The sequence below is a fragment of the Adiantum capillus-veneris genome, chromosome 25 (assembly GCF_014529385.1).
Source record: "Adiantum capillus-veneris isolate H3 chromosome 25, ASM1452938v2, whole genome shotgun sequence".
Classification (NCBI taxonomy): Eukaryota; Viridiplantae; Streptophyta; class Polypodiopsida; order Polypodiales; family Pteridaceae; genus Adiantum; species Adiantum capillus-veneris.
Window position 1 is genome coordinate 24,350,416 of NC_140955.1, and position 16,539 is coordinate 24,366,954.

The following is a 16,539-nucleotide window of genomic DNA, read 5'->3' on the forward strand; positions in this document are numbered from 1 at the left end:
GGTCAACTATTGATATAGAAGTATTCTATATATAGGGGCATGCTACAGTTCAAGTCTCATACAATTTGGTTGAGCTAAGAGGACGCTATGGTCAATTTTTGGTCGTAGGACTTCATGCACTACTCGGATTCTAGGGTTTTTTCCTGGGGTTTAAACTAGCTACCGGCAATACAGAATGGATCATTAATAAGTATAGAACTTATCCCTCGTGTCTTCTATGAGAGGGCACTGTAAATGGACGACTGTGGACTCCGAAAATCTCGCACGAAGAAGGTCGAAATCTCTCTCTCAAAGGGCGACAAATGGAAATGAGGTGATTTAGGCTACCTTGGATATCTATACTCGGGCTTCCCGAATCATTTTTCCTTTAATTCCCCTATTATTCTACTAGGTCGTGAAATCTATGTTAGACTTAAAAATTTCCTCAGTCAGATTCTTGTAGCTCATTCTACAAGAATTTTGCAAAAGTATTTACTGATTGCATTTACTTGAGCTCCTGTATTGACCAATGCATTTGCGCTATGATTGTTCCGTTGTACTTTGATGCGAAGGTCCATTCCATCTAACCATTCATCATTTGTTGACACTTCATCTTTCTGCAATTCCCATAGTCGGTCATCTAGTTCCAGAGTGTTGATGGGAATAGGTATTTGTTGATTTTTGAGAGCAGCTTTTCTTTTGAGTACTTGAAGCCGAGCTTCTTCTTGGGCTTCATCAATAACTTGCTGTCGTTTTATCTTTCGTTGCTTTGCTGTATGCATTCTTTCTAGCAATTCATTGGTTAGTGGCAAATTGGACTTCTTTAAATAGCATCTACTAATCCAATTAGCCATTGGTTCACCATGAGGAAATCCACATTCCGAGCAAACTTTTCCGAGCTTATGGAAATCCAAGCAACATTCGGCTAAGCACCTCAATATTAGAAACAACATAGAGGGTGGGAGCCAAACTGAAATCACTATTACAACATTAAACAAGAATCTTTGACGTTTTCTATTTATAGACATGTTTAGAAAATTTTCTAAAGATATAAAATCATTAATCAACAATATGCAATATATTTTCTACTTAAAGATACACAAAGAGACAACAAAAAAACAAATCTACCATTATTTTTCTAGTAATTTGAAAAATACTCAAATTATCCCTCAAATCTCCAAATTGGCCAAAATTCTCCATCATATTTTTCTAGTAATTTGGAAAATACCCAAATTATCCCTCAAATCTAAAAAATGGCCAAAATTCTCCATCACATTTTTCTAGTAATTCTTAGATTGCCATTACAAATTTTCCAAAATTCCAAAATACCCTTAACGTTAATCTAGCAAATACATTTGAAGACTTTTTCTTTGGCAACACTTTATAGGAGGAATGGTTCTCCCTCCATAGAAGATGCTAGAACTAGGACTTTATATGGTCTTGTAAAATCTTAAATGGTTTATTACTTTATGACACAAATACCTCTCTTTCTTGTCTTATTTTGGTGAACTACCAAAACGCATAGAGTGTCCAAAAAATGTTGAAATCCATCCTTATTTGATACAACACTATTTTTGGAATGTTTTGAATCTTTGTTAATTTTGTAATTTTCACGAATTGATACAACATTATTTTTGGAATGTTTCAAATCTTTGGGTATTTCGTAATTTTCACAAATTTTAGGATTATTTTTGAAATTCTGCAAAAAAAGAAAACTATTCTCAACAGACCTTTAATATCTTAACCGAGAAGTCTTCACAGAGAGAGAGAGAGAGAGAGAGAGAGAGAGAGAGTCTAAATTCCCTAAAGCATTAGATCTTCCCATTTGCTATATATTGGCACCATGCATTGCTACGGTGGAGTGTCTATACCATTTTATGAGAGCCCTATGCATCTCAATAGCTCCTAAACTTTGCACCTTCCTCTTGAATGCTCAAGTTGCGTCTAGTGAGAAATAGCCCAGGAAGCTCTTCAAAGGATGGTGAAAGTCAAATCTGAGTTGCAAATTTGCGAGGTCTTTAGATATTTGTAACGTACCAAAATACGCTTATAATTGTCGATCAAGATGCATGCTCGCCATGAGCCTTTGATCGAGAAATAATCGATTTGTGAAGTTGCTTCTTAATATTTCACTGCTTCAAGCTTCTCCTTGGCACAGTGTTCGGGAAAAATGTGTCTCAGCTTAATATCATGCCGTTTTCAATTTCCAAAATGCCGGTTGAGAGCAAGGGGAAAAGGAGAAATTCCGCCCCAAAATAGAGAAAAATAGTGCAAAAACCGACAAAAACAATGTAATTTTTAAAAATTTCCTCTTGGAAAATTCAAGGAAAGGAATTTTGTATGATTGGTAAAATGAATTTTCCCGAACATTGCCTTGGCGTTCATGAATACAAGCCACAACTTCCTTGTTGTCTGGATTCTGTTGACAGTGACCTTCTTGCATGGCCATCATAGAAGTTGACAATTTGCTATTAGTGTCTTCTTCTCAACTACCTTGTGTTTGCCACGATGGTACATCATATTCTACTGCGATAAGAGCACCCGAGATCTGCAGTCCAGGCTGTCGATGAGCTGGACACCCACAAAGATGGCGGGTAGGGAGTGTGGGCGAGACTATCGGTTGGTGCCATGCAACAGTAGCTTGGCCAGCAATGCAAGTTCCAAGCCAGTGTTATCGTTGTCTTGTTCTAGCTCCACGTCCATGCTCAGATTCATGCCCAGCCACCTTCACTATCGTTTTGTTGGCTTCAATTATACCATACAGTGGCTCCCTATTTCCAATGAAAACTGCTTGTAGCCATCCATGCCGGCGTGGATGGCCACAGGGAGTTTTCAGGAGTGGTTTCTCTTCTTGTTGACAATGTTTTTGGCAGTGGAAAACAACAGTACGTAGCAGGTTTTCGGAGATAACAACGTAAATGTCTTTGCTAGGAGGAAAGAATGCATAGAGCTACTGGTGCTTGCCAATTGCATCCAACATGCCATGCGCTTCAGCAGGGCCTGCGCTTCCTTGTGGATGATTTTCTACATTGGAACCCTATCACCATTGCTCGTGCAAAGACCAGCACCGCGTCCACCTTATTCTCCACTATGCACAATTCTAGCTTTCTCACCATAACCAAAAAGCCTACTTCTTTGCAGAATATGCACAACACTGCTTTTGTTAGCTCGCCTTCCTTCCTAAGAACTCTGTTTGTGAGCTCCCTAGCACTTGATTCACCGTTGCATGCATACTCACGAGGATCCCTATCACTTGATTCATCGTTGCACGCATACTCGCGAGGCTCTACTACTCAAAAGAAAAAGCAAAATTGTTGCTGTTAAAACTATCTATAAGTGCGGATGGCCACAAGTAGTTTTGAAGATAGGCCTTACCAAAAACCATTTTCTTTTTTTTTTTTGGCTTTTTGAACCATTTGACGAGGCCTTGCATTCTTATTGGCTCATCTCTGTTGACATTCAATGGAATCTTCAAGAGATTCTTTCAATCCTCAAAGAGCTCTAGCAAGAATGGCCGCAACGAGTTGTCAAGAGTGGTTCCCCAAACTATTTGTAGCCATCCGTGCTAGCACGGATGGCCACAAGAAGTTTTCAATAGAGATGGGCCACAACTTTTCTTCCAAAAACCATTTTTTTGGTTTTTTTAAAAAACTATTTGACCATGCCTTGCATACTTACTGGCTCATATGGAATCTTTGTGAGGTTCTCTTCTCAGGGATCTTCTCCCTTATCTTCAAGTGCTGATCATTTGTTAAAAGATCAAGGAGCGAGGGTTGAATGCAAATTGTTTCAAGATGTATTATGTTGGCCTGTACCACTCAGGAAAACCCAACGTTGCCTTCAATTTTCCCAATTCAATATAAATAAAAAAACAATTTCAAAGACCGACTCGCTACTCTTGCAATACTTCCAACATCTCTGACTCTCACTCCTACTGCCTTGAGGAGAAGACGGCCATTTGCATGCGTAGAGAGAGAGAGAGAGAGAGAGAGAGAGAGAGAGAGAGAGAGAGAGAGAGAGAGAGAGAGAGAGAGAGAGAGAGAGAGAGAGAGAGAGAGAGAGAGAGAGGTGCCGATTGCCATGCAACTCCCACTTTCACATGAGAATCTTTGTTGATTCCATAAATATTAAAGAATTTCTATAAATCGTGGTCATATACTTCAAGAGTATCACTTTTAATGTGGAATCAAGCATTCTATTAATTTGATATCATTATAGCTTGTTCTATACTATATTCATGTTGAATGAGGGATTAGGAAGAGAAGAAGTTTTTAACATTGTATAAACAATCCCAAGAGACTTCAAAGATCTATGTGGTGTGGAGTTTTGCAGCTCAAGACTTGGTGTTGAGAGAGAGAGAGAGAGAGAGAGAGAGAGAGAGAGAGAGAGAGAGAGAGAGAGAGAGAGAGTCATTCGCCCCTCTCGCAATACCTATAGCCATCTGTGTTGACATGGATGGCTATACACAATGCCATTTCAAGAGAAATGATCCCTTGTACATACAACATAGAACCCTTAGAAAATGGGCTTACTTATTGAGTTCCACTCGACCGCGGAGTGTGACCATGCTTATGAGTCATTGAAAAAGACCTTGACAAGCGCTCCCATTCTATGAGTTCCGGATTGGAATGTAATTTTCCATGTGCATATTGATGCATCGAACTTTGCTATTGGGTGTCTTCTAGCTTCAACCAAGAGAATATAAATTGGACTACCCCATTAGCTTTGCAAGTTGTCAATTAAATGTGCTGAGAGAAACTACACCACTACAGAGAGGGAAGGTTTAGCTATGATTTATGCAGTGAAGAAATTTCTCTACTACCTTCTTGCCAACAAGTTTGTTTTCTATGTTGATCATTAAGCATTGTTGTATCTAGTAAATAAACCTTGTTCGACGAGAAGAATTACACGATGATTGTTAATTCTTCTTGAGTTTGATTTTATAGTTGTGGTGAGACCTGGTAAAAGACATGTCATGGCAAATTATTTGTCTTGCATGCCCAATGGTGAAGCCCCTATTGGAGTCGATGATGAATTAAGACCATATTAGGTAAAGTGGGAAAATCCCAATTCCCAGATTGGACAACTTTCAATTTATCATGTACAAAGTGTTAATGTTTTTTACTAGACTAAACATTTGAAAGAAACATTGGCCAAGAAAAAATATGGTTTTAGGTGGTTGCACCATCAAGAGACTAGTACATTGATTCCATTGTCATTGTTTATACTCTATTGTCCTACTTACAACTTATCTTAACATGGAGACATTGGTTTGAAGGCCCACAACATGTTCAAGCTAAGGTCAAATGGAGTACCTAAATTTTTAGTTCAAGGTCCACCACTTGTTCAAGCTAGCACCCATTGATAAATAAACCCACTTGTGCATGACATCAAAGCAATACACACCTCTAATCTAGAAATTCTTCACTTAAGGTACGAGCCATTTAGAAATGTGTAGCATATGTCAATTGCAACATAGGAGGGCTAGTTTCAAGGTGCATTTATCTAGGATAAGCTATGGAGGAATGCAAAGTCCACTTCTTATCTAAGCTACAATTAGTGAAAGGGTAAGCAAATGTGTTTACATAAAAATTTCTCTAAGTACTTCTCCTTTGCAACATAAAAGTTTTAATTTGAAGTTCAAGAAATTAGGCTAAAAACATATAAATGAAATAAATACTACCCACAAGAAAAAATTAAATATGTTATTTTATACCAAATTGGAGATGTTAACGTCTAGAAGCATCCAATTACGCCTAGATCCTAATAAACATATGCATGCATACATTGACATTTCAATACATGCACTTAGACTCCATGGTTTTCCTCTCACCATATTTTAGTTTCCAAAACTCTCTTACATGGAGGATGTAAAATAACCATTCTTGATTCAAACATTTTCCTCCACAAACAAGGTCTCTCACACAATTCAAAGTCCATGATTTCTTTTCTCCCAATGCAAACAATTAGACTTTATATTTTTCAAAGACTTGTAGGTTCTAAAACTGTTTTATATGAAGGACACAAAAATAAATGTTTTAGGCAAACATACGTGCCAAGACCAAGATATTTCTTGCACATCCCATGAGTTCTCCATTCCATACTTGTAAGGTTTATTTTGATATCAAACAAAAGTTTCTCCTAGTTACAAATGGATGCAACCTTGAGATGGAATGATATAGAATTGCTAAAGAACAAAAATATTTTTAAAAAAATATATCATGATGAAACACAACCATAATCTAGTAAAATGAGTCCCCAAAAACAAGGTACAATCTAGAACTACATTGAAATCACCTTAGACTTGAATACACTCTAGTAATATAGTGAAGTCCCCTTAGACTAGGGTACTATTCATCGACACATTTTTGTTCTAAAGAAGGATGCTTTGTCATTATATTGGATTCTTCTTTTAATTGGATACACTCTAGTAATACATGGAAGTCCTCTTAGAGTAGAGTGCACTCCATTACAAGTCCCTTAGAATAGAGAACGATCCATCACATATGATTCTCCTTATAGCATACACTGGAGTAATATGTGGAAGCCCCCTTAGAGAAGGGTGCACTCCGTGTACAAATAAATTTCTTCATAATAGGATACCCTGTAGAATACATGCAAGTCCCCTTAGAGGAGGGTGCACTCCATGCAAGTGTTTATCAAATTGACAAATCTTTGTTTAAAAAAAACCTTTGAATTATATAGTAATACAAATACACATCATACTAAAAGAACATCATCTGGCCATAAAAAGGATCATTGTCAACCTTCTTTAATGTTATCGCCTTGACACGTACACATAGAGGACATGGTTTATCTCAAGATAACTATATTGATTTACAATTGTGTTATGGGTATAATATCTCTCGTCTCTTGCATACAACCATCCAAGTAACCATGGAATAATCGTTTCTTGCAAGAATCTTTGAAGTTGCTCAGGTGTTTGCCTCCACATCTTTGGAAATAGAAGATATGTTCCTGGCATATTCCACATCATCCTATATGGACTATCATAAAAAATCAAGGTATTATTTGCATCCAAGTCCTCAAACATCTTCCAAATATCACTCAAGTTTTTATGATAAACCCTTCTAAATCCTAACATGATGTTTGGATTTTGGCAACACTTGTTACTCTTAAAGATCTTGAACACGCTATAATGCTTTGGGAAACATTTTTGTGTGATGTGTTGCACTCTTGTTAGGTTATAGCAACTCCATATCCACAGCTCAAAGTATTCACCACATAAATCCAAAAACATTTCTGCATCTAGGCGCACTGCATGATAAACTTCATCTTTGTCCTCCACAAGACGCATTTGTTGAGCCCAAGATGGCATAGAATCTCCATGTTTTGTTTCAACTGTCTTCAAAAGCAATCCTTCAAGGTCCAAAACAAGCACTCTTTTGATATTTTTGACAGCAAGTGGGGCAGGTGACAAGGAGGTGATTGACATATACGACAAGGCCTTGGATGAGGTTGGTTGGGTGCTTCAAAACCTTCCTTCAAATCATGCCTACAGATAGTCGACCCACTTTCTTGTAGTGATGACTTTGCAATTGAAAAACAAGAAATTTATAATGTTTCAAAGAATACAAACAGTTTCTATATTTTCTACACTATGATATTATTAGATGCCAAAGTCCATCTTCAGCTTACTCATTGCTATAAACAAATCCCAATTGAAAACCTTACAAAGCTTCACCATTTCTCCAAGCTATGCTTCTTGGAAGCGTGGAGAAAAGTAAGGTCTACCACCTGGCTAGGCTAGGCTCCACTCTGAATGGGAGAAAGGTCGAAACTAGGCTTGATGATGAGGGATCTCTTGTTTCAAGGTCTACCACTTGTCCAAGCTACACTTCATACAATATAGTGGTGTATAGCTATACTCGATTGGGGATGGGAGAAAAGGTGCAAGGTTCACCTCCTGTACAACCTCTTAGGCTCTTTCTTAAATGTTTTCCTTCTCATTGCATGGAGGACTTGTGATATGGGGCTTTACCAAAGGTCCATCACCTGTCCAAGCTTGCTCCATGGAATATCTAGAAATATTTTTTTGAGATTTGTAAGAAGAAACAGAAAGAAAAATTTGATACCATGCACATGTATATTCAAGTATGTGAAACAAGGTTCAAGTCATAAAAGGTACCTTTGGGGTGTGTTTTATTTAGCCTTAGAAGATTGTTCTCAGATTTGACCTTGTTGGGTACGCCATTTCCCTTGGCCTCATGATCCCAAGTATGTAGGAAAGTAGAGATCAAATAAGCCATTTCTTTACAACTAATTTTAATGAAAGGTTTATCAAGACAGCAAGACTAAGAAAAGACAAGGTATATAAAGAATTAATGAAACTCTTACACCCCTAGAAGCCTATTTTAAAAATATTCCCTACCTCGTTTACATGAGATTGTAGCAAAGACAAAAATTAGGGATGAAAATAGGTTAAATTTCCACCTAGTGGACTATGCCACTTGATTATGATGCACAAGATAAACATTAAAAACATAATGTAGTTGATGGTGATTAATGCAAATATAGATAAACATGTTTTTAATATGTTTCTTTGACCAAACTAAGATTATACATCTATCATCTTTGCTATACGGTGCTTTTAATGCGAATATTTTTAGTAAAATTTTCTCTATTTTGAGGGACCTCTTTGTAATTGAAGAAAGCAGTAGTCTTTCTATGACATGACTTTATCAAAGATTTGAATGAAATGCGTACATATATGGAGCATGATCACATTCTCCCTCCACCCATTAACAATGTCCATCTCCACAATCTATGCTCTCTCAATCCACACTCTCCCTCTCTCTTGTTCTTTCTCTTTCTCTCCCTTTTATACATAATGACTCATCTCTCAAGCATATAATAACGAGCACTCTTATAAAATAACTCAATTGCATTATGCATCTCTTTCTCTCACTATACCCTTTTGAGATTTGTGTGCATGTGTGTGTGTGTGTGTGTGCGTGCATGCGTGTTTACCTTTCCTTGCATGGATTTATCTTTGGGGGAAAGTTGCTCGATTTTTTCCTTGCTCGAAAATATTTGCTCGCCATTTGGTAAGGTTCACCATCTAGGGTGGACAACTTAACTGCTCCACTTGGAGATACATCTTCAATGATAAATGGTCCGCTTTTCTTTTTCTTAAAGTTGGGAATGTGTTGCTTAAGGGAATAGACTAAAATTAAGTCCCCTTTTCTGAAGATTTTTGTTATTAGATGGGAATCAAAAAATTGTTTTTGTTTCTGCTTTTGTGCATAGATGTGAGCTACAACACTTAGCCTTTGCTCATCAAGCTTTTCCAAATCTTCAAATCTCTCTGACAATTCGTGTCCAGTCCACTCAAGATCCTTAGCTACCCTTAGTGTCGGTAATAGAAATTCTATCGGCAATATGGCATCAAGACCATAAACAAGGTTAAAGGGTGTAGCATTTAAAGCTGTTTTGAATGAAACTCTATAAGCCCATGGAGCAGCATGGAGATTCATTTCCCAATCTGTCCTTCTTGAACTAACCACTTTAGTCAATACTAAGCTAAGAATTTTATTTCTATCCTCAGCTTGTCTATTTGCTTGTGGGTGATACGGAGCTGATTTATTATGGATGACCATAAATTCATTAAGCAGATACTCAATTACCTCATTGAGGAAATGAGTTTCCCTATCACTGACAATGTCTATTGGCAGTCCATAACTTGTGAACATATACTCATATAAGAATGCAGCGGTGGTTCTGGCATCTTTCTTTTGAGTTGCTTTAGCCTCAACCCACTTGGTCAAATAGTTCGTAGCTACAATGATATAGTGAGCTTGGGTTCTATAAGCAGGTGGCTGTATTGGCCCAACAAAGTCTATACTCCATTTTGCAAAATCTCTAGCCCTCATCATTGGTCTTAGAGGCATGCTATCTACTCGTTGACATGCATCACACCTTTGAACATATTCCTCGGCATCTGCAAAAAGTGTTGGCCACCATATGCCTTCCATTAAGATTGCCCTTGCGGTGGTCTCACTAGAGAAGTGACCTCCAGCTCATCCAGCATGTGCTTGTTCTATAATGGGAATATATTTGTCTTCATTTGCACAAAGACGCAAATGTTGATCTTTATCTCTCCGATACAATCGGTCTCCAATAAGAGCATAGTCTCTTACTTCTGTTTCAATTGCTCTTTGACGGCGTTTACTCATATCCTCAAGAAATGTTTGCCTTGATAAGTAAGTAACTAGATAGTTACTCCACTTAGGAACAAGCGACATTAGAAACAATGTCACATGAGGTATGGCTGTTTGTTTTTGTTTTTGACATTGAGAACATTTTTTCACAAAAAAATGAACATCACTCCTCATAGTTGGCCAAAATACTCCAAGTCTCAAGATCCGTCGCATAGTTTGGTCTTCCGCAGAGTGAAGTCCTACTATGGTAATATGTGCTTGACTTAGGTATTGGGTTTTCTCCTCGGGATTAATTCATAAAAGTAATATTCCATCTCGATTTCTTTTATACGACCTTCTTGCTAGTAATTGATACATAGCCGATTACTCAATTAATCCGATTGTAATAAGAAGTGGTATTTGCGAATCCACTTGAGCTATGGTCATCAAGGATACCATACTTTCCAACCATCAAGGTATCATTTCAACGGAGAACATATATGCATCTGGTAGATCATCGTCTACTCCCTTAAGCGGTTCTCCTGAAACAATCCTTGACAAATGATCTGCTCTTTGATGAGTGGTGTCTTTTTTCAATGACAGTGAAATCAAATTCCAGAAGAATGATGAACCATCTCACTATTCTTCATGTGTTGCATGGCTTGTTGACCAAGTACAATAAGGCTTGGTGGTCCACAAAGAACACAAATTTGTTTGCTAATAGGCAATGTCTATACTTTTTTATGGCATAGATCATTCCTAATCCTTTCCTTTCGGTGGTGGTGTAGTTTTTCTCTACCATATTCAACTACCGGCTAGCATAAGAAATAGGAAAATCAATTTTCCCGTCTCGTGGTTGAGCTAGGATACACCCGATGACAAAATTGAAAGCATCTACATGTATGTGGAATATCTTATTCCAATATGGTGCTTTCAATATTGGAGCTGAAGTGAGAGCTTACTTAAGCTTTATAAAGGATTCTTCACACTCATCAGTCCATTCAAAGTGTGTAATCAAGCTGTACATGGGTTTTGCAATTATAGCATACATGTAAATGAACCGTCTGTAATATCCACAATGTCCCATGAAGGCTTGAACCACTTTGACCGTTTTCAGTCTAGGTAAATTAGCAAAACATGAATTTTATCCATATCATTAGCTATGCCATTCTTAGACACTATACGTCCAAGATTTTTTCCTTGTTTGCCCATGAATGTGCACTTTTCAAGATTTAAGAAAATCCTATACATTCTACATTTGTCGAATAGCTTTTTGAGGTGTTCAAAATGATTAGCTCGGATTGATGAATGTACGTATAGATAATCCATATATACTTCCAAGAAATTTCAAAGATACTCTTTAAAATCATGGCTCATCAATATTTGAAAGGTTGCAGGAGCATTAGTTAACCCAAAAGGCATAACCCGACAGGAAAAAATACCCCATTCAGTTGCAAAGTCAGTTTTATGTTGATCTTTGGGATCAACCAAAAGTTGATTGTATCCCAAAAAGCCATGTAAAAAGCTGTAAGCTTCTTTTTCTGCAACTCATTCTAAAACATGCTCAGTGATTGGAAGAGGAAAATTGTCTCTAATGGTAGCTGCATTCACTTTCTCAAGATTGACACACACGTAATTTTCCATTTTTCTTGGGGACTACCCCAATTGGAGACACCCAATCTGTGTGTTCAATTTCATAAATGAACTCGGCTTCCTTTAGCTTTTCAATCTCTTCTTTGATCTTTCTGGAAAATGTCTCATTATAAGTGTATGGCCTTTGTCTACTTGGTTTTGCATCATCTCTCATTGGTATGGTATGTTGACAGATTTCTGGATCAACACTCTTGAGAGCCTTATAAGACCAAGCAAAGATATCTCGGTATTCTTTCAGTAAGCTTAAAAAAAGTTCTTCTTCTTTGTCCATCAGGTCATTTGTAATGTAGGTAGGTCTAGGCTGTTCTCCTGGTTCAGCCAGATCTATCTTTTTTGCGTTTTTAGGTCCTTCGCAGGACTCACCCTGTTTTTTAGTTCCCTGACAGATTGTTCGACTATGATTTTTTGGTCTTGGAGAGTATACCTCTTGTAATGGGATGGAATACTCATTACATCTTTACCATCCACCTCAGTCATTTCCATTTCAGTTGTATATATCTCCTTTAGAGATTTTTTCAACTCTTGATATCTCTTTCTCCGTTCAACACATATCATGGTTGAATTCTTGTCCTGGTGTTTTGGTTTTACTTGAGTTTCCTTTCTTGTTTTTCTCAATGTTTTAGATATTTCTTGTTTTTTGTTTAAAAGATATCTACCAGTAATTTTGTCCTTGACACAATCATGAGCATCTATCTGTATTAGAAACTATGTTCTACTGGAGACTGATGCCATAGGTCTAGCTTTCAGGTTTCTCGTGTCTCTTTTTCTTCTATACCATTTCTGTCTTCTCGGTTTCTGGTCTGGAAAGTCAAAAAACTTTTCCTCCTCTCCTTTCATGAGTAGTTTAGCTCTCACATGTTATTTTTTTGACCCCAAATCATCTGAGGTAACTCATCTGTTGCATCATAGTAGAGGTCTGAAAAGACTTTGTTGAGCTTTCATCAAGTCCTTGGATTTTTGAATTTTGTCTTCAACGTGAAGGGTTGAGATCATTTGGATGGGAATTCTGTCATAGCCGTCCTCATTGCAAAATTGAGTAGACATAGACGTATTTACACATACATCCATTGTTGCTAAAATTTGAATCCACTTGAATGGCTCAAACAAATGCTCCGAAAAGCGTTCAGGTACATAGGTGCAATCCCTTTCTAAGATACATTCTTCTCTTTTTAAGCTCTCGCTTTCTGAGGCTCCGCACATCCAAATAGGTGTGTCTTTGTTCAACCAAGATAAAAGCTTAGTTTCAGCCAAAGAGATTGAATCAAATTCTTGTATGGGTGTTTTCATATCTCTATAAGTGTGATCTTTAAGATTAACCCTTGTTATTGATCCCACTTGCTTCAAATACAAATAATTGTTTTCCCAATCTTGGACAAGTTGTACTTGTTGAATGAAAGGTCTTCCCAATATGATTTTGTAATTGACTTTCTTTCCAAATCCTACTATGGCAAAAGTGTGTTAATATTCACAGGAATTAACTATCAATTTTTCAAGCAGTCCTAAGGGTCCTTCGATGTGTCCATCAACCAATTGTAATTTCATTTGAGTTTGTCTTATGGTTGGTTGTCCCCATGATTCCCATACTGCTTTCGTGGCTATGGCTATGCCTGACCCACTGTCTAGTATTGCAATGGTTTCGATATCATTATATCTCACTGGAAGGGTTGTGTCTTCTTCTTCCCCTTCGTAGTATTCTTCGACTTTGTTCATTGAAACAGAAATCTCTTTGTTATCCAATTCATGTTTTAATTTTTCCAAATTTTTTGCGATTAGCCCCATTATCCCTACCTTCTCTAGAGTTTTCTGTAGATCATTCCATAAATATTGTCTGATTTTTAATAGTTCTTCTAAAGTAAGAGTGCAAATTTGAATGGATGTTGTCTACTTCTAGGGTTTGTTTTGCTCTCTTTATCTGAGTGGCTTTACACACTATGGATTCATCTTCGTTATCTCCCAAGTAAGAGGGTAATGTTTTCAAAGTCAATGGTTTAGACATTCCTGAAGCTCAAAGCCGCAGTCCCCATACAAGGATTGTACATCCATGTCCATATCAAGAGGTAGATTGTCTAACCAAACTTCCTCTATAGGAGCTGACTTCAAAGTTAGGCTCCCATCATTAATCTCTCTAACTTTTTTCCATAAGTGTCCTGGCCAGTCTTCTTCTACGAATGGAATTCTGTCTTAGGCATCTTCGCTGTCCAGCACTATAAGTTCTGGCTGTTTTGTTTCAAGGTGGGGTTCTACCACCACTTCGGATTTTTCTTTACTACAAGCTCTTCAGGTTTTGTCGTACTACTCCCAGGATTGGGTTTTTGTTTTTCCAGCATCTCTTGAGTAATTCTTACCAAATTTTGATAAGCTTCAAGTTTAGCTACTTCCATGTCTAGAGAAGGATAGTTTTCCATTTGTTTTCCATGTTTTGGCTTGCTTTAAGTCCCACTTGGTAAGCTTCCAAGGCTACATTAATTGGCTCAAATATGTCTACCAAAATTGATCCTCTAGATTTCACAGTGGTTTCCTTAATTTCACTTCCAGTTTCTTTTACCTTTTCCTGGAATAGTTTCTTTGCTTTCTTCTCAATTTCAGCCTGTTGTTTCTGTTCATCAAAGGAGTTATGTTTCTTTTTCTTAGCCTGGGCTCTGGTGATTACCTTGATTGGAACCATCGGTTCACTCTCAGGCAAGCTACTAGGTATCACTTGGACTATGTTCACGATTGTTTTACCCTTGTTTAAAGGATTTTTTAAATACTCTTCAGGGAAGTGTCCTCCCTTTTTGCAACATTGTATGCAATAAGCTTCAATTGGCTTGAGGTTCTTGTCAGACTCTGGGCATTCATTTTTCTAATGATCATCTACACCAAGTTATGACATTTTCCAGTCCTTGGCTTAATCATGGGTCTTACCATAGGAGGTCTAACAACTTGATTAGCTACATAGTACATCGGTGCAAGCTCTAGTGTAGTATAAGTCACAGGTTCTTCCATTGGTGGTGGATGTGAATTATACCAATCTCCTTATACCATTACGGTAGATGGACTAGGCTCAGCATAGGGTATAACAAGCATTAGTGCTTGTTCATCTATGACTCCCTCTGGATGCATGTACTTTATAGGCACTGCATTATGTCCAGGATATGGAGGTTGTTGACCCAACACGGGTTGAGGTCTTTCCATACCCATCGGTGGTCTTTGAGTTGGGGCCATATTAGGCTGATATCTGTACATGGGTTGTCCTTGTGGCCTCATATGCACGTATTGAACATTCCCATCATACTTCAATCGGTAGTAGCACTCATTGGTCTCATGGTTGGTCCATTTATCCTCAATTGCACACCATTTTTGTGGCCTAATTGGTTTCCCCTGTTGAGGAATCCCTTGCCCTGGTCCCCTCATAGGTTCTTTTTGCATATTCATCATGTCATTCGTCCTTTTGAGCATGTCTTCTATGGATGAAAGCGGTGCTGCAACAGCCGTTCCCACTTGTGCTGGTTTGGTGGATGTTGTTTTCTCGCTTTAGTTATCCTTAGGGACATCTTCTTCATTGAAAATATCACAATTGTCTCCTAAATCAATATAATTTGACACACACTCTTCTAGGGCCGTATGCTTCTTACTATACAGTATAGCATGAAGTTCTTTGTTTAGCAGTCCCTCTAGAAACAATGATACTAGTCTTTCTTCTACAGGTATCTTTAGCTCTGGGCATCTTGCAAATGTATTGTTTCATTCTAGTTGCACAATCCCTAACAGACTCACCTTGTTTCTGCTTGAAGCTATAGATTTGAGCTACCATATTGTGTTTGATCCTTGTTTTGGAACATGCAATGCATTTAAGTTCATGATTGACCTTGGTGGAATGGTTTGGAACCATGTCAATGCTTTTCCTTCTAATGTCATTCCAAATCCCTCGAATTGAGTATGGAAATCAAATATGAATTTTGCTTTTAGCACTTTCTTAAAGCTTGCTAAGTGGTCATATGGACCCCCAGATCCACTGTATTTTCTAACCTAGTTTTGAAAATCAGCTGGTTCAACTCCCGATCTCCTAGCAGTTGGTCCCGTTCCGAGTCCTTCAAACCAGTCTGTTGGAATGTAGCTCTATACTGGCTTTAGTGTCACCCAGTTTTCTTCGTGACGAGGTGGTTTCCAGTTTCTTAACATTACTCTCAAAAGATCTCTCGCGGAGATGGTCTCTTGGAATAGTTTCCGGTCCTTGGCCAAATATCCAATCCCTTATGGAGTACTCTTGGTATTTGGTTTGTTCCACCTCCTCATAAGTCATCATAACAAAGTTATTGTTATAACAATCCCTAAACAGATGGGTTGGTAGGTCTACTGATCCCTTGTCCTTGATTTTGAAGATGTAAATGATCTTCATGGGTGTTAGCTGTCTTGATTTGGCATGAGAAGTCCATAGAAGATCTTTGACATTTCTATCCTCCCAACAATAGACTCCGATCCTAGGATAATCCGTGCTAAGCTATTTCAGAGGCTTCAGATCAACTTGATCGTATCCTTTGAATTCTAAAGTTGGTGGTCCTTCTTTTGCTGCCATGTCTGGAATTATGGTATTTACCTCTAACCCCCATTTGTCTATCACATCAGGGTTTTCAACTTGTAAATACCGAGTTCTGGTTCTATCCATGTAGATTTTTCCTTGATTTCCCCATGGTCATCAATGCGAATAACATACTCTTCATTAGGATCTAGGTAAACTTGAGCTCCATGGCGATTAGTCTTATAAAAA

General features: G+C 37.9%; 1 protein-coding gene across 1 annotated transcript; it reads right to left on the bottom strand.

The window, feature by feature from the left end:
- Positions 1-6,757: 6,757 nt before the first annotated feature.
- Positions 6,758-7,327, bottom strand: LOC147424579 (uncharacterized). The gene has a single exon (XM_086499966.1). The coding sequence runs from the start codon at positions 7,316-7,318 to the stop codon at positions 6,758-6,760; it is 561 nt and encodes a 186-aa protein (XP_086356092.1). The 5' UTR covers positions 7,319-7,327.
- Positions 7,328-16,539: the final 9,212 nt, after the last annotated feature.